At 28.8% G+C, this 25,062-nt stretch overlaps 2 protein-coding genes across 2 annotated transcripts; both read left to right on the top strand.

Annotated features, from left to right (window-relative positions):
- Positions 1–3,843: 3,843 nt before the first annotated feature.
- LOC111031939 lies at positions 3,844–20,125 on the top strand. The gene is made up of 5 exons (XM_022312071.1): positions 3,844–4,313; positions 11,943–12,200; positions 19,094–19,206; positions 19,289–19,397; positions 19,559–20,125. The coding sequence occupies exons 1-5, from the start codon at positions 3,962–3,964 to the stop codon at positions 19,798–19,800; spliced, it is 1,074 nt and encodes a 357-aa protein (XP_022167763.1). The 5' UTR covers positions 3,844–3,961; the 3' UTR covers positions 19,801–20,125.
- Positions 20,126–21,302: 1,177 nt separating this feature from the next.
- Positions 21,303–21,632, top strand: LOC111031933 (protein FAM200A-like). Its single transcript, XM_022312059.1, has one exon. It carries the CDS (start codon positions 21,303–21,305, stop codon positions 21,630–21,632), a length of 330 nt encoding a protein of 109 aa, XP_022167751.1.
- The last annotated feature ends 3,430 nt before the right edge of the window (positions 21,633–25,062 follow it).

Genomic DNA, 25,062 nt, shown 5'->3' with positions numbered 1-25,062 from the left:
ATTATGTGTCTATAATAACATGACACATTCTTTAGATCACATTTTTGATAGCTGTATTGGTATTTTTACAAAATATTTTTTAAGTTTTATTAGTGTAATCATTTGCATATTTAGATGATTTTTGCACATTTCCTGTATTTTGTATGCATAATACTATGTACATATTTAATGTATTTTTTTTTTAATTTAAAGTATACTGGTTCTAGATATTACATAATATGAAGACTTAATAAAAAAAAATGAATCTATAATATAAATTCGTTTATCAAAATATATTAGTTATGCATGGAGTATGCATTGTTTTTTAATTAGATTAAAAAATGAAAATAATAACGTTAGGATTATTATATTATACTTAATAACAACCCTGCATCTTGCGTGTTCTAAATTATAATAAATTTACATAGATTATATCACTTCATTGTTGACACACAGGTGACTTTTATTTAATTATAATTACAACCGTTATATTATGAATAGTATGCATCTATTTACGTCAACATTTAATACTGTACCCGTACCATATACACAAACCATAATAATACAGAATATTGATAAACACTCTACCAAGACACTGCAATGTGCGCGTTCAAGTCACTCGTCGTGTCTTCATTTGTAGGTAGGTAGGTAGGTAGGTAGGTATTAAAACATTTTACGGTACCTATCTCATAATTATTATAATTTTACCGTGGCATAAATGTTGCTTGTTAGAGAATGATTGTTGGGTTGTAGCAATGCTTATTACAGAGTTATACAACAATTTAAGAATTTAAGAGTTAACCCATACGCAAAAATGCGGACGCTCTTCGCAACTTTATTTAGGATGGGCTACAGCCTGGGGTACACTGTACACAGATCACGGAGTTCGTATTATACCCGAAACCTGCGTATAGGTGTACTCAGTACTGAGTGCTGAACATTATATTGCTCACTGTGCTCACCTTGGCTTCAAGCCAGTGTATTATTATTATTTTAAACGTGAAAGCAACGGTTAGTGATAAATCACTAGCTACAGCGACTACTATCGGCAAACGATTTAAAACGTTTAAAGAATTTTACTCTGCGTACCTATAACTATATAATTATGTATTTTTTTTTTATTATTATTAGAATTTTAGTTTTGACCACACAGGTTATTAGCTTTTGATTTGTAAATTGAATCATCTCAAGTACATTGTTTTAATAGTCATAAACATTTAAGTAATAGTTGTGTTTCTTCAGGGACGTAATTTCAAATTTTTTTCGGATGTGCAATGTTTCAAGCAGGCCATTTTGAAATTTCACTAGGCCATAAAAAAATAGATACATCATCCATGTATATTGACCAGCTACCAATGTGTTCAATAGATCATGGACTACGTCAACATAAATAGAAAAAAGTAGTTTAAAAAAACGAAATGATGATAAATCATTATGATTACGTGAAAATCAATAAATATTGCGTTAAAAACTAGAAGAAGACAAATTTAATGCAGCAAAAAAAGCACACGATATTTACTTTTATTAGTTGATAATTATCATGTAAATGTATAATAAAAATGTATGTAAAATAAATAAATATTTTATATTAATATCTTTTGTAAAATCGAAATACTCTAGAAAAAACAGTTTCATCAACTGTTTCTTCTAAATTTATATTGTTAATATTTTCTTCTTTTATAAAATTAAGAACCATGAGATTGTTTTGTCTTTTGTCGTCCATGAGACATGTAGTATGTAAATATGACTTAACATATATTTTGAGCTATTAAAAAAAACCTTAAATTAATTATTAATTTATAGCACGCTATTTGTTTAGGTACATATTTTATCTGTTACATAACAATACAACATTAATTTAATTATAAATATGGTGGTGTATTTATTTAGCAGACCAATCGGGACTGTTTTAAAAGTAAGGGGCGCAACTGCATATCCTGACCACCTCCTTTTCAAAGACGCCCTATAATGTTTCGTTTGAGAAATTTAATATCGTTTTCTTAAGACCAAAAAATATGCCGTGAACGTGTAGAGCGGCAGATCCGGTCTATACTTATAAAAATTGTATGCATGTTTCTTATTATTACGCGCATCCAAGGATCTTCTTTTACATATCAAATATTTCCGTGGGTCAAGTTTCTACTATATCCAGTCTATATTTTTTATGTTGTTTTTTTATCATTAAAATGTGTTGTTCAATACCTTTATAGTTATACATCTTAATATATAGTTATATAATATATTATTATTCTGGTATTTTATCTAAAAAAAATCGCATACGTAAGACATTGTTTATATTATGTATATATATTTATACCTACGTAAAATGCAATACAGTCAAAAAATAAAATTTAATATAAAAATTTGGAAGAATATTGCTGCCAGTCTGCTGAACCACTCATGAGTGTAAGCATTCGTCTCATTTCATTATAGTGATATAATATTATATTAATATAGTTATAAGTTAAAACCAATGACTGAATAACATATCATGATATCATTTAAAACTCGTTTTTACACGGAGCACTGGCTGAAATTTTTTCAACATTTTTCGAAGTTTTTGATTTTTAGTAGATTTGTATGCATATGATTATTATTGAGAATATGTATGACGCTTGACTTATGGTTATGACAAGTTAAAGTAGTATCTAGAGCATAGAAAAGACATTTAATCTATATGGTACCTTTTGAGTATTGTTGATTACCAAAAAAATATAAACACAAATAAATTGTGTGAGTACCTATCATTAATATAATAACTCAAGTTCATTAGAATTATTACATATTAACGTAATTTTAAAAACCATTGTTTTATGAAACTTAGTTGTATCTAAACATCGATAACGAACTTGTAACGATAGTAAAATGCTTAAGTAAAAAATTAACTTTTACTGTGTATATATTACTATTTATTAATATTTTTTTACTATTATTACAAATCAAATATAACTATTACATTTTTTTTTCATAGATTTCCCACATCAACTTGATCGCAGAGTCGCAGACTATGTATAATAAAAATTCAATGAAATTAAAACAATAATGATAATTATTTATAAAAATATTTACAAAATTCATGGTAGTCCAATTTTTTCCAACGCATTTGGTTTGGTCTGTGATGAAATTTGATTATTGGGTAAATTCCCACCCTCTTATTTGAATTTTGTTTCCAGATATTAAATATTTATATTAAATGTAGCCAATTGTAACAGTGGAATAATTTCGATGGACTGTTAAATTATTATTTCAGGAAAAAAACTTAATACAATTATTCAAATTATAAAATGTGTATTATTTTACGTTTGTGGTTGTGACGTGACAATATCTATATAATCACATTATATATGATATATATGCAATAAACATATATATATATATATATCATATTATACCTATATAAGGAATATGTATTATATCGATCGAATCACTCGGGAGTAACGAGGAATTCATTATATACATTAGATATATTAATTAATAGAATTTCAAACCTGAAAAAAAGTGTAATATACGCAGGAATAATGCCGTAATAATACATGTTTATCCTGTGCAATGAGATGAGACCATATATTATAAACATATATATATATATATTAATATTTAACGCCGGCTGTCCGGTCTACTCCTCTGTTTAAGTATAGTTATTATGCATTTATGCCCACTGCTGCAGTGTGTCGCAGGTAAATACCTCATGTTTGATATCTCCTCAGCGACCAGCAAGCTCGACGGTGTGTGTGTGTGTGTGTGTGTGTGTGTGTGTGTGTGTGTGTGTGTGTGTGTGTGTGGCTCCACTCCGTATACCGGTTTTTGACGCCAGCCGCTTATGCATGCGTATCGCCACGCGGCGGAGATCGAAAGTGGTCTTATTCGCAGCATCGCGTTGCCCACTCGTCGGCAGTGGCGGCCGAGGAATAAATTTCTCCTTCTAAAGTACTCCTCACACGATTGTCCACAGTATAACGAACGATAATCGTGCACGAAATGGATGAACTATCCAGATATTACCAGCACCTATACCGTACCTAACCTATACCACCGTGGCCGTGGTGCGACTGTTGTTATAATACGACCATCAACCGCGTATATTTTTTTGTTTTTGTTTTACTTCGATTTAGTTTTGGTCTTCCGTCCAGTATTAAACAATCGAATCATTCGAGTTTTAAAGTACATAATACATACAATATACTGCAGTGGCTTAAATCGTGCAAATATGAATTCTTTGACGGATACCGCTGCTAGAAGTATAATTCTGTTCCTGGCGTTGTTCATGTGCTTTGTCGCAACTCGAAGTCAGACAGTCGTCCCTAGAGCTGGCCACAAGCTAAACGAGCCACAAGGTAAATTCATATTTAAAATAACACCAAATATGTATGTATGAAAAGCTTTACATAGGTAATTATTTGTTAAGGAAATTGAGTATTTTTTTTATTTTCGGGAACATACAAGTATAACAACCTTTATTTAACATGATATTTTGAATTCTTAACAGTTTCTATGAAGTGAAGTAAGAGAGAGATATTAAATATTTGCAATTGATAATTAATTACAATTGACAAGTATTTCCAAAATTAAACTTTATAATACTATTATGTACATCGATTTAATAAAAAATAACTTGCACATAATACATTGTCAGTTATTTTATTATTTAAATTATTTAAATTATTTAAGCACCAATAGAATCATTATTCATACTTTTAAACTTGTGCATTTTCAAAATGGTATGCCTATTTAATATTGTACACATATAGGTACAACATAAATATTTCAAATTCAAACAAGTACACTAATATAAAAAATCAAAAAACCGTTTTATTTTACCAATTAGAAATTATTATAATTAAGTACCTTAATGACTAACGCTTATGTCTTTAATGGTGTGATAACTCTGGTAAAAATCCGTTTATCTCATTCAGCTTTCTCTTGTTCACAAGAAGTTTTTTCGATTTAACTTTCTTTATGAAATATTTTAGTCGATACTCCTGTTTAAAATGCTTAATGGCTAATCTTTCAAATTATTGCCGAAATTCATATATTTTGCTACATATATCAGTATAGTGCAGTACAAATATTAAATGAAGTATATGTTATTTATATATACATATACATTCAACTCAATAATCCAATTTTAAATAATAGAAATACCTATGTAGTTTACATAATATTATTATGTAATTGTCGCAATTAAGTTAATACAAAAGTAATGAGGCTTTTATTTTTATTGTTATACTTATTAGAATTATCCAGTAAAATCTTGAACAGCTCAAGGATAAAGAATGTGAAGTATCCATTAAAAATAGATGTAGGGAGTGAAAAACAAGTATATTTAACCTATAATAGAAACTATGACTCTTGGTCTAGGTCCTTGAAAAAATGTTATTGAAATAAATTGTAGAAAGGAAAAATGTTTCTGTTATAGTTTATTTAAACAAATAAAAATGTATGAATGTACACATTTGTTTTAAAATTAGTATGGAGAAAATAACGAGTTTCTATTTCTAAATTTTGCTTAGACGAGGCACTAGCGCACAACTAAACAAGTCGGATATTTCCAGTCCGGATTTATTCCAAGTAAATTATGACCGTTACATCACACATTAATTTTATAGTAACTCTTAATAGACGTAATAATGGAGTAAAGACTATAGAGGATAATATGATATTATAGACGTGTTATTACTTATTACATTTCGTTTTATACAGATCAATTTTTAAATCCAAATGTCTTTAAATTAATTTATACTGTAATAATTCTAATACGGATGGATTTAATTATATATTTTTTTTAGTTATTGATCGGCCATCATCTCGTACACATACCACATATACCTACCTACACTGAAATAATAAAAAAGCGTTAGTACTTTTTTTTAGTTTTTAATGCATATTTTATGAATTTCAATCTGTTACCTATATTTCATAGTATATACTATATGAAAAATTACTCATACAAATTATAATACCTATATAGGTACGCATCTAGTTTTATATCCGGAAATGATCGTGTTTTCCATCTCATAATATATAATATTAATCTTTCTAATTTTTAATGCTCTGAATTAGATCGTCATTGCCATTGGATATTATTATGATGTAATAATATTATTAAATAACTAAAAATAAAACATGTTCTGACTTTCCGTAACGAAATATTGTAAGCTTTTTACAAAATATAACAGTAGTAAGAAATATGATATATTTTTCCGTTTATAATAACAAAAACGACTTCAAGACTTTTCTGTATTATTGGCGGTTGTGTCGTTGTACCTACAAATTTATCAAAGCGAAACTGTCTTAGCATGCGCTATTATCATGTGCTAAACAATAGGCGTGCAACGAAGTGTTGTTCGCCTAGTATAAATGTGCGTGATTAAAATATTACGTCGAGGATATCAACTGCAAGCATTATTTTATTTTTAACACCGAAACGATTAATATTCGAAATAATACGAACGCAATATTGTATACGACAAGAAAGGAAGAGTTACGTATAGTGAATCTAAATCTGTAACGAAAACGTGTATTTGTTTTTATGATTGAAATGCAGCTTCTCTGGGAGGCATCTACCTACCATAATATACCTATACGTGTATACGATCCAATAAACGTAAAACGTACATGGGTCTGAAGGTCGTGACCAGTAATAACTTAAATATATACCCAACTGTATCTCACTATAATACTACTGAAAGTTAAAACACGTATGTGTGTGTGTGTGTGTGTGTGTGTGTGTGTGTGTGTGTGTGTGTGTGTGCTTTGCCGCTCGACTGGCTATATTGTATAATGTGACATTCAACCGGTATCAAAGAAGAACTTCCTTGTGTACAAATATGTCTCCATCTATATAGGTGGGTCTAAACTCGTCGAGAGAAAGTGGATAAGTACTTTACATTACACGAACCTATAATTTTGTCTCCAATCTCATTATCACGGTATATCTATGTATAATACAGGTACCTATCTTTAAATATTGTTTTAAAATGCAAACATAAAAATTGATCAGATTAAAAAAAAAATGTCCATGAATATTACACCATTGTTATCATACTATATTGTCCAATATTAAATAATGGTTTTTTTTTCGGCATCTACCATAAGCTCCGTAATAAAATTTAATAGCTATACTTCTAAAACTCTACAACGTTGCATAAGGTTATTTGTACGTGTAATAATATAATATAAGTATTAAAAATAATTCGGGCCCTACAAGTCCTTTTTTTTACACACATTTTTCTAACGCCAGCATCCAGTAGTAGAGAAAGTACCGTATAATGTAATGTAATATTATAATTTATAATAGGTACTTTTGCGAACAATGCTCATAGGTATACATTTATATGGGCGTATAGTTTGTACACCACAGACGAGAAAATCAAATATTCCATGGATTATAAGTAAAAATTATAAATTTAAATAAAATAATGTCACAACCGTTTTCCATTTTTAGAAGTTTTTTTTAATTTAATTTTATAATTTGAAATGGTATAATGCCTAATATTGAATTGATGAAAGAAAAAGTCGGTTGCATTATCGTAAGAATTTCGTTATAATATGTTACTTTGCTGTAACTGATATTTGTTTGTTTATAACGGTACGCACAGATAATGTACTTATAATTTAAACATTATATTGTATAGGTATACTGTACCTGCTGCAATAAAGCAATAGATTTTATTCATCAATGTACAATTGCGTGTACTTTGAACATATAATACATTTTGTTAGTTATGTAATATTATAAAGAAGTATTTATTGGACTTGACTTGTAATAATATTGTTAGTTATAACGAGGTACAAAAAAATAGTCATATATCTTCAAAACACTAAATGATGAATTGTTAAAAATTAATGAATTAAGCATAAGTAGGTACCTACCTATTTTTTTAAATAATTATTAATGTTAGTGATTTTGACATTTCCCCTTTAAGAATACCCATGAAAAAATAAACGTTTCATTCTGTGTGTATGTATTACCCAACTCATAAGTTGTTTGAAATAAAAATATTTTTCTACGAGTTAAGCATAGGAACTCAATTAAATTATTAAAAAAATTATAGTATAGGTAATAGTAATATGTACTGCATTAATCATTATTATTAGGTGAATCTTAAGGTCATACATCAATCATTTACATCTTTTTTTGCCAACATTTTTGTCTCCTCTTCCCCCTGAATGAGGTAACAGTAATATTTTATTTCTTTCACAATGCATTTATATACACATTAAACTAATATCTACGACCGACCTATAAACGATATGTAATTTTATCCCCATTTTCATTTAGGTATTATAAGCATTACAATAATCAACGTTCATATTTTATGCACCTACTAGCCCATAAAGTACCTAATACACTTGGTTTACTTCGTAATAATGATGATGGAGTACTTACCTATAATAGCCTTTAGGTATTAAATTTAAGTTAGGTTATGGTTACAAGGTAGGTACTATAAAATAACAATATTAACAACTATAACACATTATGGTAAACCGACGAAACAGTAAACAAATGAATTATAATTTAACCAGTTTACATAAATAACATTGTATAATGTTGAAATTCCAAATTCTAAATTCAATAGCTTAAATAAATTTTACCTAAAGGGTTAAGAATAAAGCTGTAAAAAATTATATCGTAACATATTGGAAAAAAAAAATGACTCGTAAATATTTTTTATGTTCAACTTTTTTCCATAGTATGGTAACTAGTAAATAAACCTGCGTACAATGATGTTTAATATAGGTACACTCATACACTACACACACACAAACAGTATGTACACTCTAATGGTTACCTATACTTACAGGTATCATGAAAACAATCACTTCGTGTTGTATACTGTTATTACAAGTCATAATATTAAAAAGTGTCTGATTGGCGCCTGCTATGATAATAATACATTTTTGTTCAACAAATTCTCTTATACGGATGCAAATAATAGATAGATATTGAGTGATCATCAATACAGCTGGTACAGATCGACGAAAGGAAACTTAACACTTGTTATTATAGTCGTTGCAAAACGTTCGAGATAAACGTTGCCCTTTCTATTATTTTTAAGAAAAAAAAATTTGTATATATGTATTTGTACAATACTGCCTGGCACAGGTATTAATCGTATTACGGTGTAAGCAGTGCAATACAACAAGAAATGTATTTACTAGTTAGGTATTTAAAACGCATCATACCAGGTTACAGGTTTATCGATTTAACGCGACACCGTGATAAATATTTCAAGAGTGTGCAGGTCCGAATATAGAGTGTACGATACAATCAAACATTTAAGAATTTCAAGATGATACTCATCGGAAAAAAGTTTTGTTGCGTCGATGGTTGAAGAATTACTCTGTGGCCATATATGAGGCCTATATACTTTTTGTCATCATAACAGCTATGCAGTAATTATTATATCCAGTACTATATACAGTGTTCGATCACATAATACCCATTTAGCTGGTTCGTATTATATACCTACTTACCCACCCAAAGTAATGACGATCTATATGATCAGAAAATACTCACATTATTGCTATGAATTTCACACATTATTGTATGTATATTTCGTTGGCGTAACGAATTTTTCTTGAAACGTCGCGTAGGTACCATATTTATTATTATATACCTACTCATACAATAGTGCCATAGTATGGCTAAGTACTTATTCTATACATTTCACGTACCTATACATACCTATCTCCGTTCCCGTAACATGGCGTACAATACGAACATAATATTATTATATAGCTGATCCGCCTACGTGTCATGATATGTATAATATATAAAATGATTCACCGACCGTGTTCACCCCCATAATATCCGCAATCCGTAATTTAAACATTTATTCAAATCCTAATTTTCGGAATTATTAATCATACTGAACCACCGCTTATATTTATTTCAAATACTTCGAATTTGTACGTATATGTGATTTAATATGAGAGTACCGTACAATATAAACTTGATTTTTTCGAATGAGATCCTCCGTTTTTCACTGTAAATTGTTTGAAAGATAAATTTTTTAACATTTTAATGTAACCTTAATTTAAATCTAAATTCAATTTCTAAGAATGCTTTATGCAATACAGTGGTGCAGTCGAGATTTCTAAAAGAGGAGAGGCAGTAAAAAATATTAATTAATATAATAAATACAATTTTATATCACTATATTATATTAATTACAAACAATTCATTCATATTATCATAGGTATTGAGTCTACTTCTGACGTACTCGTATATTTTATACGTCATGTCTATGGAGTATGGACGTCCTGATATAATAAAGCTTACGACAATAATATAGGTTTATAATTGAGAACTATAAAATTCACAACATACAAGAAACACTGCACAGTTCATACTGAAATATATAATTTTGACGATGTTAATAATATATAATATATGGTATAGAACATACAATAAAATGTCGGTCGTGTGTACCTAACCAACTCCTTATATCGTACAATAATATTCAATAATATTCGTACAATAAATAAATCGTACGGTTAAGTATCGGTCGTGTGTACCGGCTCTAAGATATTGGGGATTATGTGATTGTTTATGAATGATAGTACCTAATCAATATTTATCTATCAGCGTGTTAAAATTTTAAAACAATTTCGAGTTATAAGTATTTACTACATATTACATCTACAATAGAATTTATGTATGTATATTTGCTAAAATAATTATCATAGACTATATACATCCAATATTCTTAGTAAATATATCGAGTACCTCCTGAGTTACGATTTAAATGTACCTATTAACATTTTCAAAAACAAATGCCTACTTAACTTTTAGAGAAAAAAGTAAGATCTTATTATAAATTTGTAAAAAAAACACCTTAAAATCAAAAAAAATTAAATTAAAGTATTTGCAATTTGTAAATAAAGTACATCAGTACGTCACACCCACATGTGTTATCTCTGTCTTAGAAACGTACAATATAAACAATTTGCGCTTACCAGAACCAATTTTTTATTGATAGTATTAACAAATTTCAAGGTAAAAATATTATTTAGGATAACTCGAAGGCTTTCATTTAAGCTTAAATTTGAAAACGTGTCTTGAGAATTTTAAAATTGTAATACTTTACATACTTATTGTTATAATAACTCCAATATTAAAGATATCGACACGAAATTGGTTATGCTGAAAGCAAATTGGCCATGTTGTACATGTACGCATGTAAGTTGGATACATGTGGCGTTTAACATCCTCTTAAGACTTAAGTATACTTAACGATTCCAATAACCATAAATTGAATAAATGCATAAATTAAGAATACAACAGAATTGAACACGATTGGCGAATAACCGCCTGCAGTATACCTATAATATGGTATAACTCATACTATCTATACCTTCTATTCAATGCATTTCGCATACCTACCTAGGTTATCTACCTAACTTCGTTCTCTAACATCGCGTGCAATACGTACATAAAACTTGATAACCTACATATCATTATATAAATAATACGTTGTACCTATATTATGAAAATACGTGTATTCGAATTTTAAATTACGATATTATATCATTATTATTTATTATATTTATTATTTATTATTGTTGTTATTGTATCAACATATAGATATGTTTTTGTGCTGGGTACGACTATTTTTGTCTTTCTAACCGATTTCCGTCACCTACGCTTTGTATACATTGCCGCATAGAAATGCAAATCAACAATAAAAAAAAAAAAATGGTATTAAACTCTCGACAAGATGTAGCGTACGCTACTGGATGTTTTTCCTCTACCTACTCTATGCCCAAGAACATATCTATATGGCGATTCCTCGATATCGTCCTTATATACAGAGGACAAATATCCTATACAGTATAGCATGGGACTTTTTTTAAAAATAATTATTGCATCGCCGACGACGTGCTCCAATAATAATTTACCGATGCGAATCACAATGTGTTATCCACTCTTGAAATTCTTGTCTGTTTGTTGTGTGTAGGTGGTGACTTAGTGAGGCAGAATAGCATTACGCAGCAAATACTGGCGCAGTACCTGCAAAAGCGTCTGAACAGGGCGGGCGGGAGCGTGCAACAAATCGGTCAGCCACAGTTGTTGTTGCCGACCGGTGGAAACGATTTGGCGGCCAGTGTGGCCGGTATAAATAATAACAGTATTCAGAAAAATGTCGCCGAAAATCTTTACGACGGAAGTTCCGATGACGATGACGATATCATCGGAGATGCGCGATATTATCAAGGTTAGACAGCGGAAATCGCGTTAGGCGCGTTTATACATATACATTTTCTCTATTATAATATTATCTAATATTACACAACCACTCATTGCTAAGTCGGCTCTGTGTCCCTCGGGTTAAGGCCTATGATTGTACACAGTCGATGGACAGACAAACACAGCGACGAAAAAATAATACGAAGAAATTTAAATTTGCCACCCAATATGCATTTTTCGAGAGTAATATTTTTTCAGAAATAGTTATAGAGTCCGCACTGCTGCAAGAACCATAATAAAATGGGTTTGTGTGTTATAAATGTACAAATATTTTCGGATATAATCTGAAAATATATGAAAACGAATTACTAGATATTCAATATCAAGAAAACACTGTGATAGGCTTACTGTTTGGGGTCCGTAGTGATTAACTATCTTTAGAATTCGGAGTGCTAAGTACCTTTATAGCACCAATTATAGGTATTTTTGTGCAAAAGTGGCAACGCGTATAACTGTATCAACAGAACGCAGTAACTTATAGGTATAGTGGTTACCAGCTAAGGATATATATTAGTATATTGACATGCTCGTTATGGGCCGCACTGGGCTCTGGGGGAGGGGTGCAAAAATTAATCACAATTTACAGACCCAATAAAAATTATAAGTCTGACCCCTCAATATTTTTTCTTGAGGAGTGGCAACTGCCCTTTCGTGACCCCCCCCCCCTCCCCCTAAAAAAATGCAGTCTATGTACTCATGTTGCAATAAACCTGCTGAAATTAGCGTCTGCATATGATCATAATTTGTTAAACTACTCGTGGTACGTAATAATTTCGTAAAAAATGTTTAAAGCCAAAAAACACTGTAATAATAATAATATTTGTTACCTACGTTGTTGCGGTTGTTCTGTGATGAAAAACGTTAAACGAAATAGATACCTAAAGTATACCTAATTGGCTACTATATTTCAAAAAAGATCAGCGCACACGTGTGTTAAGTAGACATTCGTGCATTTTTCAGGAACAACATGTGAAATACATTTCGATAAGTATCTGCTAAATGAATTTTAAAAATAATTGAAGTAAGAAATGTAATTTAATTCGTGGCACATCTCCTCCCTCTCCTATTCAACGTGCATCAGTAACATATGAACACCTTCGATGGTTTATTGTATACCTTCAAAAAATAACATACTGCAACGTCCGTCATTGGGTAATAATAACCTATCACCTCGACCACAATAACATATCTATATGTGACTGTACAATTAAGACTAACGATAGTATAATCATTCTATTTTTACAGATGATATAATTTAATTTGAAATCGTTTACAAGTGTCTCAACAACCGCGTCCAAAAATTGATTGGGACCTCGTTTTCTTTGATATGAATATTATTATATAATAGTCCATAGTTTGAACAGTGATCGAAATTCGAAGTGTGACCTAAGAGCTGCGAATATGAAATTCGTAATACATAATATATTATACATATCATCTACTTTTATTATCAACTATTTTTTATTTATGGATGAGAAAATATAGTAATCAAGTGTTGTAATAAAAATAGAATATTTCATGCGGAAATTTTTTGTAGTAAATATTTATGGGGCGAGGACAGTGGACGACGAAGTATGCGCTTTGAAATTCGTGATCCAAGCGGAGGTCAGGTCATGAAAACATATTTAGAGTTTGACCAAATCAAATCCTTGACCAAATTATTTAAGTGTTTATGGAATAATACATCATGTGAGGAGAGATATGTATTTATAATTAATTAATAATAACCAACTATTATATAATACAATACCAATTTATATTATAATTATATAGTCTATACCTATAAATTACAATATTATACGGTTGCATTGTACATGGATATCCCCTCTGCAGATATCTATTAGAATTAATATTCAAGACGGATAGGTGTATTAAGAAGCTGATATAAAGTGATGATAACAAAAATGGGCGTTCATTAGAAAAAAAAACAACCGAGCAAATTATAATTGTTACTACGTTGCTATAGAATTTATAAAAATATGTCGATTCTTGATATATAGGTATAGCTACTTTATTTTTATTTAATAGGCATAATTATTATATTGCTCAAACAACACAATAGACGAATAATTCAATATAATACATCATACTCATTTTATAGTTAGAAGTACACAATGTTATGAATGTTATGATATTTTGACAATCGTATACGTTCTAATTATTTTGATTGCCAAACTACAATAAGTACTGAAAATCTCGTTAGATGATATCAGTTTTGCTTTTCAAATGATATTAAAAAAAAAAATATAGGCTATGCGCCTAATGCCGTTTTAAATATTTCGTTGTTAAATATAACTTGACGGATCTCATCGCTATTGTTCGGTATTTTGTAACGTATTATACTGTAGACGTACTACAATAAATAGTGGTAATAAATATTGTATTAAGTAGTTATACCTATATTGCATTTGTAATTTTGTATAACATGCAACTGAGTTTGTTATAAAAATAATAAGTACCAACAATTCTTGATGGTAATTCGAGTATATATATTTATTTTTTAATATCTATTATTACATAATTAGGCAGGTATATGATGTACAACAAGGTGTGCCTCGTAAGATACTCATTTCTGATTTCATACAAAAAAGTATAATATGATTGTATAGATAATGTAGACTGATATTCGAAGAATAATATGTACCTTTCACGTAATATGCTACATCGCTACATTAAAATAGTGAGTATATATTATTATTTACTGTATTAGGTAGTATTTTACTATATCTATAACTATATCATTATTGTAGGTATTGTGTGATAAAATTGTTTTTTTTTTGTCATTTTAAGACTCGTAATTCTGACTATGTAATGCATTTATGAATGGCATAGGAAATCATAATGATCATTTTTTTTTTTTACAATCATTGTTTGAAATTGAAGAACCTATATATCCACTAAATCCCTACTACAATAGTTATTCATGACGTAAACCTTTTTAATCAATACTGATTACTGGCGTTTTGCATTACCTAAATAGTAAATACCTGCGATAAAAATAATAATTTAATTTAATATACACTCGTAACTCGTTATAGCGAACCAATCACGCCACTAAACATTGATTTATATTACATAAACGTATTGCCTATGTGCAAAGGGTCGTAATTAGAAGTTTTTGGTCGGGGGAGGGGGTTGGTATGAAAAATTAAATCTCCTAATAATAATAACGAAGTAATCAACTGTTGTAAAGTTGTAAATTTTTGTTTTAAATTATAATTTATTGTCCATATAAAATCTAATTTTCTTTTTTAAGGAAAAGTTTTCAACAACCTCATTTCCTTTTCTCGGCGGTATGATAACGAGGCTAATCTTTACCATGGGCGCATACACGGGAGCCATATAGAGAATGGATCCCCATAACCTTTTTTTGTTTAAAATATTAGGGTGGAGCATTACCCTGTGGTTTGTATTAGAAATAATGATTATATATCCCCTCTATGCGAATTCCTGTCTATGCCACCAACCCTTATACCCTACGAAAGGAACGTGAAGTTTTTGTCATAAGTTACGAGTAATTATTAAGTAATCAATGGAATTGATTTAATGACAAATCACGAGATATGGGTATAAAAATATGAATTATGAAACAATTTATTGTCTGATATTCTGATTATCAAATTTGCAAAATCGTCCGATTGTATTATCATAATATCACTTGGTCGATTAAATTTGTTACCAAATTAATCCAATGGTATAATGAATTATGATTTTGATAGTTGCAGGTACCTACATTCAAAAGTTACGAAAGTAAATTGGAATTCTTTCCTTCCCCCACGAAAGTTCTACTCTGTACGCACAGATGTATTAGGTGCCAGGTGCCTACTTGGATTTATGGGTCCTATTCATTCTTTTTTTCATTTAACCTGAGCATACAAAGTGAATCTCAGGAACAATGCCTCCTATATAGTTAAAAACCAATAAAGTGTTACAAAGCATTTATAGTATAGATTGTATTGATTCAGTAATTTTGAACTACTTAGTAAATTCCCGTTCGATATCCAGACACCCTGTAGTGGGGAAATGTAATTGAATCAACTATAACTGTATATTCAATTTAAAAAAAAAAATGCCTTAGCACTGCTCATTAATCATAATAATAATAAAAATAATTTTAATTTAGTTAATAATTTAATTTGTCAGTTATTTCTATTGGGTAGGTACACTTTGTAAATAGAGTATTACCTTAATAATAATTTACCAGTGTGGCAGTGTCCACAATTTTATAATACGGAGAAAATATTTGATGAAAATATATATTTTTTTTAATGTGCAAACAATCTTTCGATCAGAAACAATATTTTATACTGTTATACATATTATTACTATTATTATTATTATAAGAATAAAAACTACTGGTCACGCGGAAACCAACTATTATAATAATATTAGGTACAGTTTGTTTCACACCTGTAATTTACATTATAATAATAGTTCTTGTCTTCTCGATACTGACAAAAATGTACCATAAAAAAAATTCAATTAATTTATAAAATACTACGAGGGTAATATAATGAATATATTAAAAGTATCCATTATTGTAATTACGAAAATGTCAAAAAATTGTATTATGTTCACGTACAGACGTGGTTTTTGATTTGTTTCTGAGAATGGTACACCCGTCGGCCATCGTCGTCCAAAATATGATCGGTCATCTGATTACATCAACCGAGTATTATATGGGTATTTTATGAATTGTGAATAATAAGTTTTCAAAACTAGTTATTTGTAATTTGCTGTACGTAAGTCGTTATATTATGTTATTCGAGTTGCTGACCTCGGATGCGAAAAATAATAAAACTTAGAGGAAAATTTGTTTTTTTATTTTAATTTCGACGCACCGTATGCACATGCCTTGATTAAAACTACATGACGAATATTATACACATACTTGGTATACATTTTATCGCCCGCCCGTTTATTCAATACACGTCTACATAGCCAATACCAAACGTTTAACATAATGTTACATATCTACATAAATCATTCGAGAATACCTCCATGCCGACTATACCTATATACACTCAATGTACATCAATATGTAGAGAGCGCCTCCTAATCGTACCCATATGGGTACATGTTATTTTTAAAAATATCTCAGAAGGTTACGTTTGAACCTTGAACCTATATATTGGAGTCCAACGAGTTACATTACCTGGAGGGTCTGAACCTGAAATCAAAATAAACCTCACGGTTAATGTTAAAGTGATCGAGCATAATGTGTAAATTTACTAATGTAGATCGTATATTATAGTGTATGGGTAAACTATAGTAAGCGTACGCGACACTGAACGAATAATGGATGGTATAATATATGTTTTAACATTTTTTTCTTTGTCGTCCTATTGAAGTTTGCCAGTTATACAAAGACAAAAAAAAAAAAACAAATGTTTAAATAGAATACCTATCATCCATATGTACGATAATTTCAATACTCACTCAATACATTTCCCCGTGCATAAATTATACGTAGGTATACGTGCATTAAACAGTATACGCGTACATCAGTATTCAGATGAGGCAACAAAATAGCATTAAAACGAGTGGCTATAAGGATATATAATACCATTATAATCAATATCACTAAATATTTGTACAAATGATGCAAAAGACCCTCTTCACCAATTAGAAAAAAACAATGTTTTACCTCTCGAAATTTGCATTATATAACATATTATTTCGTAAACAGGAATATAGATATGCGCTGGCATTATAATAATATAATCCACACAATGACGAACCTATATGTAGATATAATTTTAAATACCACTGAATACTGATATACGATTTATAGGTACGAACAACAAATTTTTTATTTGAAAATAATTGTAGGCAAATAATAATTTGGTTATAAATTGCATACCTAATTAGAAACCGACCTAACCACTGAAAACTTCTAAAATAAGGCATTTGCGATAATAAAGCCATATTTCGACGCCAATATTAAAAAAAATATATATTATAAATATTATAAAATATTATTAAAAATTACAATAATACACCTCAGTAGATACTTTAACCTCGCACCCATTAAGTTTGTTCATAAAGTAATAATTTAAATTTATAATAATTACTCATACTTCTTCAAGTTTTTCATTCGTTGATATAAATATACTAGGTGATTCACAAAGCATGTCCACCATTTTTTTTCTCTAATGAATTGTAGGTAGGTAATTAACTAAACCCTGATTTTTTTGAATTTTTAAGTATAAGGAGAAAATTTTAAATCACTTAGATAAAGTAGGTACCCATGCATTTTAAAAAAATCTTGATTCATCAAAATTATCTAAATCAAAATTCAAACAAGTTTTTTTGAGTTTTACAAATTTATGCACAAAGGATTATATACGTCCATCGTCCGTTATAACAAATTTGGTAGATATTGGTCTGGAATGATTTGAAAAATATAGTAATTATAATTAATCTATCAACATTATATATTTTATAAAAATGGACAAAATATGCTACATAACATTTTACGTACCTAGTATATTTTATATTTTTGTTTATTAACATCTTTAAGCACTATTATCCTAGGTAGTATAAGTATATGTATATACATTAATAACTCAAGGTACCAACTCTTTTGAATTTTGATTTAGTTACATCAGCATTTAAAAAAAAAATCATCTTCTTAACATTAAAGTTTACAGTAAAAGTGGTTGGCTCTTCTTGAAAAAATAAGTTAGTATCTTCCTATAGTTACTTTGACATTCCAAAAATCTGAATTTGAATGTATTATTGATGGATATCATTGAGTAAGCTAGATGAATCACTCTGTATAATAGATACTTAATTGTTTCTTGGAAGAATCGGTGAAATATCAATTAACTAACAAAATTATGTGATTTTATGTTACAGGTGAATGCAGCAATAATAACTGTGTGGAAGACACTGCTTCCGTCATCAACAAGTGGTCACTGCCACTTTTACGATCGGGAGACAAAAAATTATACTTGGGAATATTTTTTAAGGTAACCATTAAAAACATTTAAAAAAAAAATCGATCTGCACTAAACAAACGAATACCTACATCGCCTGTTTTTATTAATCTAGGCCAATTGGTACAAAGCCGCGCAATACTGTAGATATCATGGAATGCATTTGGCCAGCATCAGTAGCCAAGAAGAGAATGACAAGTTGGAAAAATACATTAAAGACAATGGTAAGGACATAATATAGGTACTTGATAAATAAATAATAGTAAACTGTGTAACTAACTGTAGGTTCCTATAACCTATTTTATAACTCGTGGAAAGGGTGTAGTGTGATGACAAATAAATTATAATTATATTATAAACTATTACGAAATTGTAAAATGTTTAGGTTTGGGCCATGAACACTTTTGGACCTCTGGTACGGATCAAGCAGAAGAAGGATCATTCTTTTGGTTGGCCAATGGCCGGCCGATTGGATACACTAACTGGAATGCCGGGGAACCAAACAATTTCAAATATGAAAATGGTGAAGAGGAACATTGCTTAGAGTTATGGAATCGAGACGGCAAAGGATTAAAATGGAACGATTCGCCTTGCTCATTTGAAACCTTTTTTGTATGTGAAATGTAAACGGCTAAGAAAAAAATCATTAGGAATAATTCAATTCAAAATTGTACTATAAAAATATTGAGCATTACTGTAATTTATAACTTTATCACATTATAAATAATTTGTAAATAATTGCATTAGACAAATCTCTCAATTTAGATATAATTATTTAAATTTAAAAAAAAAGTTTCTAAACTGATTATAAGATAATATCGTGTACTTGTAGGTAATAGTTAGTTGCTAGTTAAGTAAGTACCTACTAAGACAAATACTTAAAATATAAACATATATAGTTATGTTTACGTTTATTTTGTAACATTGAACGAAACAAAATTGTATAAGGCATATATATAATTGATTAAATATAAAGCACTCCAAAAGTTTTTTTGGAAATATGTTAATTTAAGTGGAAAATGTCTTAATTATTTTGAGTTGTTATTTTATTAATTTTAGCCTTTAGGTACCTACCAATATGATGGATTTGTAACCACTAACCACTGACCAGTTGTTTATCATAAAATTATGTAGGTAGCAACAAATCGTACCTATATTTTTTTTATCGAGTACAACGATGGTCATTACACAAAATGTCAATTAACGAATTTTGATATCTTTTAACAACACTTCATAAACAATAAGCTTGTACCTATCTAATCTTTATAAAGTTTATGTCTCCAAAATTTAAACTGTTAAGTTTTCAATGCCTACTTATAATAATGTAAATTGTACAGTAAGTGTTTACAATCTCAAGAGTAGTTTTAAAAATAATCAAAGTATGTTTTTTGAAATCTGAATCACATTCATATTAGGTACATGAAAATAAATGGTCAGCAAACTATTGAATTAAATACTGATACCTATAGGTTATATTTATGGGCATTTAAGTCTTGATTCACCGAGTATAGTAATTATTAATTAATAATAACATGCATAATAATTTTGACATCAGTAGGCACCTATACTAAGTAAGGCAAAGTGATTATTTTGTAAGGCAACGTGAACAATTAGAAAAACAATCAACCAGTTTTATTAAACAGACAAGTGTTCCGACCAAAGCACTTTTAGCTTCTCATAAGGTAGCGTTTCGTGTTGCTCAGAGTAAAAAACCTCATACAATTGCTGAAGAAATCATTTCACCATCAGCCATTGATATGGTTTCTACTATGATCGGGGAATCTACTGCAAACCAACTTAAAAATATTCCCTTGTCTAATAATACAATAAGTCCCTGAATTCATGATATTTCTGACAATATAAATAAACAGCTTATAAATAAATAAAAAAACAAAAATTTTGCAATACAACTTGATGAAGCTACCGATAGTAATAAAGACGCACACTTGATAATGTTATATTCGTTGCATGGACAAAACAAAATATATTATAGAAGAGTTATTATTTTGCAAACCAATTTTCGGGGACACTAAGGCTAAAACCTTATTTGAGATCACTAATGACTTAATGTATTGTAATAATATTAATTGGGAAAACTGTTTGTGTGTATGTACAGATGGGGTTCGAGAATGGCCGGTCATTATGGTGGACTTCAGACTTTCATACGACAAAAAGCTCTAGAAATGATATGGACTCATTGTCTTATTCATCGAGAATCCTTAGCATCCCAAAATATGTGTCCATCGTTAAATACCATACTTCAAACAGTTATAAAAGTAGTTAACTACATAAAAACAAGGCCTGTTAAAGCAAGGTTCTTTAAAAAGATATGTGAAGAAATGGGAGCAGAACATACTGCGTTACTGTTTTATTGTAATTCTAGATGGCAATCAAAAGGAAACGTACTAGTACGAGTGTTTGAACTTAGACAAGAACTTTACACTTATTTGAATGAATAACGTCATCATGATTTTAACAAGTTTATTGATAGTGATTTTGTAATTAAATTAGCGTATTTATGGGATATTTTTGAAAAACTTAATATACTCAATACATCTTTACAGGGTAAAGAACTAAAGAAACTCATATTCTGAAAATCTGCAATTATATGATAAAGTGGTTGCTTTTATTAAAAAAATCGACTAATGGCAGAGGAAACTGACCGAAGAAAACGGTAAAACAACGTGTTTTTCACTTTTAAAAAGTTTTCTTAAAGATAATGATGTTGCATTACCAATGAGCTCACTAAAAATAATTTCTGATCATCTAATGACTCTTAAAAATCATTTCGAGAAATATTTTTCAGAAGACATCGTACAACACAATTGGATTAAAGATCCGTTTAGTGAAAAACCATTACCAAATTTCACAACTACTGAAGAAGAAAAATTAATCGATATTTCACCTGATTCTTCGTTACGAATGAAATTTTCTTCATTTTCACTTTTAGGATTTTGGAACAGCATTCAAGATGAATATGCTGAAAATAATATCCAACAATAAAGCTTTGCGTGTACTACTACCATTTGCGACATCGTATTTATGCGAATCAGGCTTTTCTGCAGTTGCTGTATTAAAATCAAAATATCGATCAAAACTTAATATTGAAAAAGAAACGCGTGTGGTGGTTACAACATTGCTACCTAATTTTGAAGAATTATTAAACGGAAAACAAGCGCATTGTTCAAATATTAATACTTATTATTTTTTTTTCATAAAAATAAAAATATTTTGTAATACTTTAAATTGAAGTTTAATAATATTTACTGTTAACTTATATTGTCATAAAAATAAAAATGTTTGTATATTTAAATACTATAAATTTGTAATTAAATTTTTTATGGGAGGCGCAATTATTTTTTTTAATTTTTAGGGTGGCGTGAACTAAAAAAGTTTGGGAACCGCTGTAATATGGTCAACTAACATTTCACTCTTACTATTAAAGTTAACCAAACAAAATGTATCCTACTAAAAACAGATTTGGTGTGTTATGCATATAAACATTAAAAAAAAAACTTTTTCCAAAATACTTAAATAAGTTTAATATTATACAGTTTAAACAAATCTAATGCCACATCCCTAGCATCACACACTATGTACCACAGCTGAGTGGAACACACCTGTATCTTGGTTTTGTAGTATTTTAATTATTTTAACCAGCCTACACAATAGGTGTATATTATTTTGTACTGTGCACGGTTAAGCCAATTTGAGTACCTAAAATAGTACAAATCTATGGCACTCTGCTATTATTAAGAAATATGATTGGCCAGTATCATAATGGATCAAGAAAACTTAAATGTGGTGAAACAATTTTTTTTTGCAATTCTGCTCGAGAGAAATGCATAATGTACCCAGAGAGTAAGTGGCATTTTATATTCAATCTATACTCCAATGTTCACCCACTCACGGAGTTTTCATGAGTTTCGATGTTTTAATTGTTTAGGTAATGAGGTTGATTCTCATTTTTAGACCTCTGGCACGATCTATTAAAAGAGGGCTCATTTGTTTGGTATGGCAACTACTATACATGTTGATACGTCAACTGGCTGAAAGATGAACCACACAATGTCAGAGGCAGTTTGAAGATTGGAGCATTGGCATAAAGGAAGTGGAGGTTTTAAATGGAACAATCAGTACAGAACTTTCAAAGCCTTTTTCATATGGGAATTAGAATAAATCAAAAAAAAAAATAGAAACATGATTTTTTAAATGGAATTTGAAAGTATATTATATTTAACACAAAAACTGTATGCACTAATAATAATTATTAAATTAAATATAAAAAAAACAATTTTAAAACATGAGTATTATTAGTTTGTCAAATCAATACAAAATATTATAACATACTATAATGTAAGTATACCAAAAATATTTTAAGACTATAAAATAATTACAATTTGATGGAAATGATTGTGTTTAATCGGTTTTTATAACATGGCAAATAATACTGATATAAAAATATACAATGAGTGCAGATTTATAGTGAGTGTAGTTTTACCATAAAAAAAATAGTTACATACAAACAGACACCAAAATATATTTTGTTTAAAATCCATTTAAACATAACATTTAAATTACAGTAAGATACACACACAATTTTCAAACAGATTTAATTTTCTTCAACACTATCTAATAGGGATACAAAAATTTAAAAAATGTCACTAAACAACAGATACTTAATTTATTCAACACAAATAAGCATATACATATTAATCTTTACAGTTCGTTGAAGATTAAAAGCACAAAATATTTTTTAACAGTTCAGTCTATTACATACCCCTTAACACATATGTGTCAAAAAATTAAATCTGTTCAAAAAATGTATGTAATTATATTACTAACTACCCTGTTATTACACAATTAACTGTGGACGGAATAATTAAACCCTAATTAGTACAACTAAATACAATGTATAGTTTTACGGTTTATATCACAAAAATTAACACAATTATTAGTATAGACTATAGAGTAAGCTCATTTCACATATGTAAAAAAAAAAATTATGATCAAGTTCACTTTTCATAAAAAAAGACATATTATCAATGAAAATGAACAATAAAAATACAATATCAGTTAAGATAAATTTTAATATTTAATGAAACTCCATATTTTGGGTTGCATTATACTTTGTATTTCTTACAATAAATAGGACGGAAATTAACCAATAAATATAAAATTAATTACATCAATGATTTTTAAAGAGAGCTGTAAATGTTAAATAAAAAAATAATAATACAAATTAATATTTATGAAAGCAAATACGTACTATGATTAATATAAATTAAATTCAATTAAAATAAAGCTTGAATTTTGCTCTATTGTAGTTGAAATGCAAATTGTATGTTAAATGATAAATTATCTACTTAAAAAGTCAGCTATTCAATTTTAAATACATCTAAAATAAAAATAAATAATATTTAGCAGTGCCAAATAAAAGCATAAAAATCACAAAACCACTAAATAATTATTTTGTTCAAACTTTTGAAATTAAAAGAAAATAATAATAACTACACATAATGTATGTATATACATATATAAATGTTTTAAATTGTAGTTTAAAATATTCAAGATAAATACATTTAAAAAAATGTCTTAATTAAAAGTGCAACATTATCATATAACAGACTTATTTTTAAAGTACTATACAAAACTATTAAAACTATTTTTGTTAAATTGGAAATATTTTATCAATACTTCAGTTAAGGTTTTGTTCTAAGTTTAATAATTTTAAATAAACTTATTAAATGTAATACTTAAACTATTATAAGCTATCAACAATTGTTTCTAATTATTGTGATTAATTATTATTTAATTTGTTTCTATTGAGGAAGTACAAATAAAAAAAACCATCATTGCATTAAGTTGGATGATAAACTACAAAAGCAA

This window comes from Myzus persicae, unplaced genomic scaffold (genome assembly GCF_001856785.1).
Source record: "Myzus persicae strain clone G006 unplaced genomic scaffold, MPER_G0061.0, whole genome shotgun sequence".
In the NCBI taxonomy this organism is placed as follows: domain Eukaryota; kingdom Metazoa; phylum Arthropoda; class Insecta; order Hemiptera; family Aphididae; genus Myzus; species Myzus persicae.
This window is presented reverse-complemented; position numbering and strand designations above follow the sequence as displayed.

Bases quoted from the DNA above. Each gene is read 5' to 3' on its own strand.
- LOC111031939 (XM_022312071.1), top strand. From the start codon at position 3,962: ATGAACTATCCAGATATTACCAGCACCTATACCGTACCTAACCTATAC. The intron at 19,207-19,288 runs GTAACCATTAAA...TTATTAATCTAG, and splicing joins ACTTGGGAATATTTTTTAAG to GCCAATTGGTACAAAGCCGC. The intron at 19,398-19,558 runs GTAAGGACATAA...TAAAATGTTTAG, and splicing joins AAAATACATTAAAGACAATG to GTTTGGGCCATGAACACTTT.
- LOC111031933 (XM_022312059.1), top strand. From the start codon at position 21,303: ATGGCCGGTCATTATGGTGGACTTCAGACTTTCATACGACAAAAAGCT.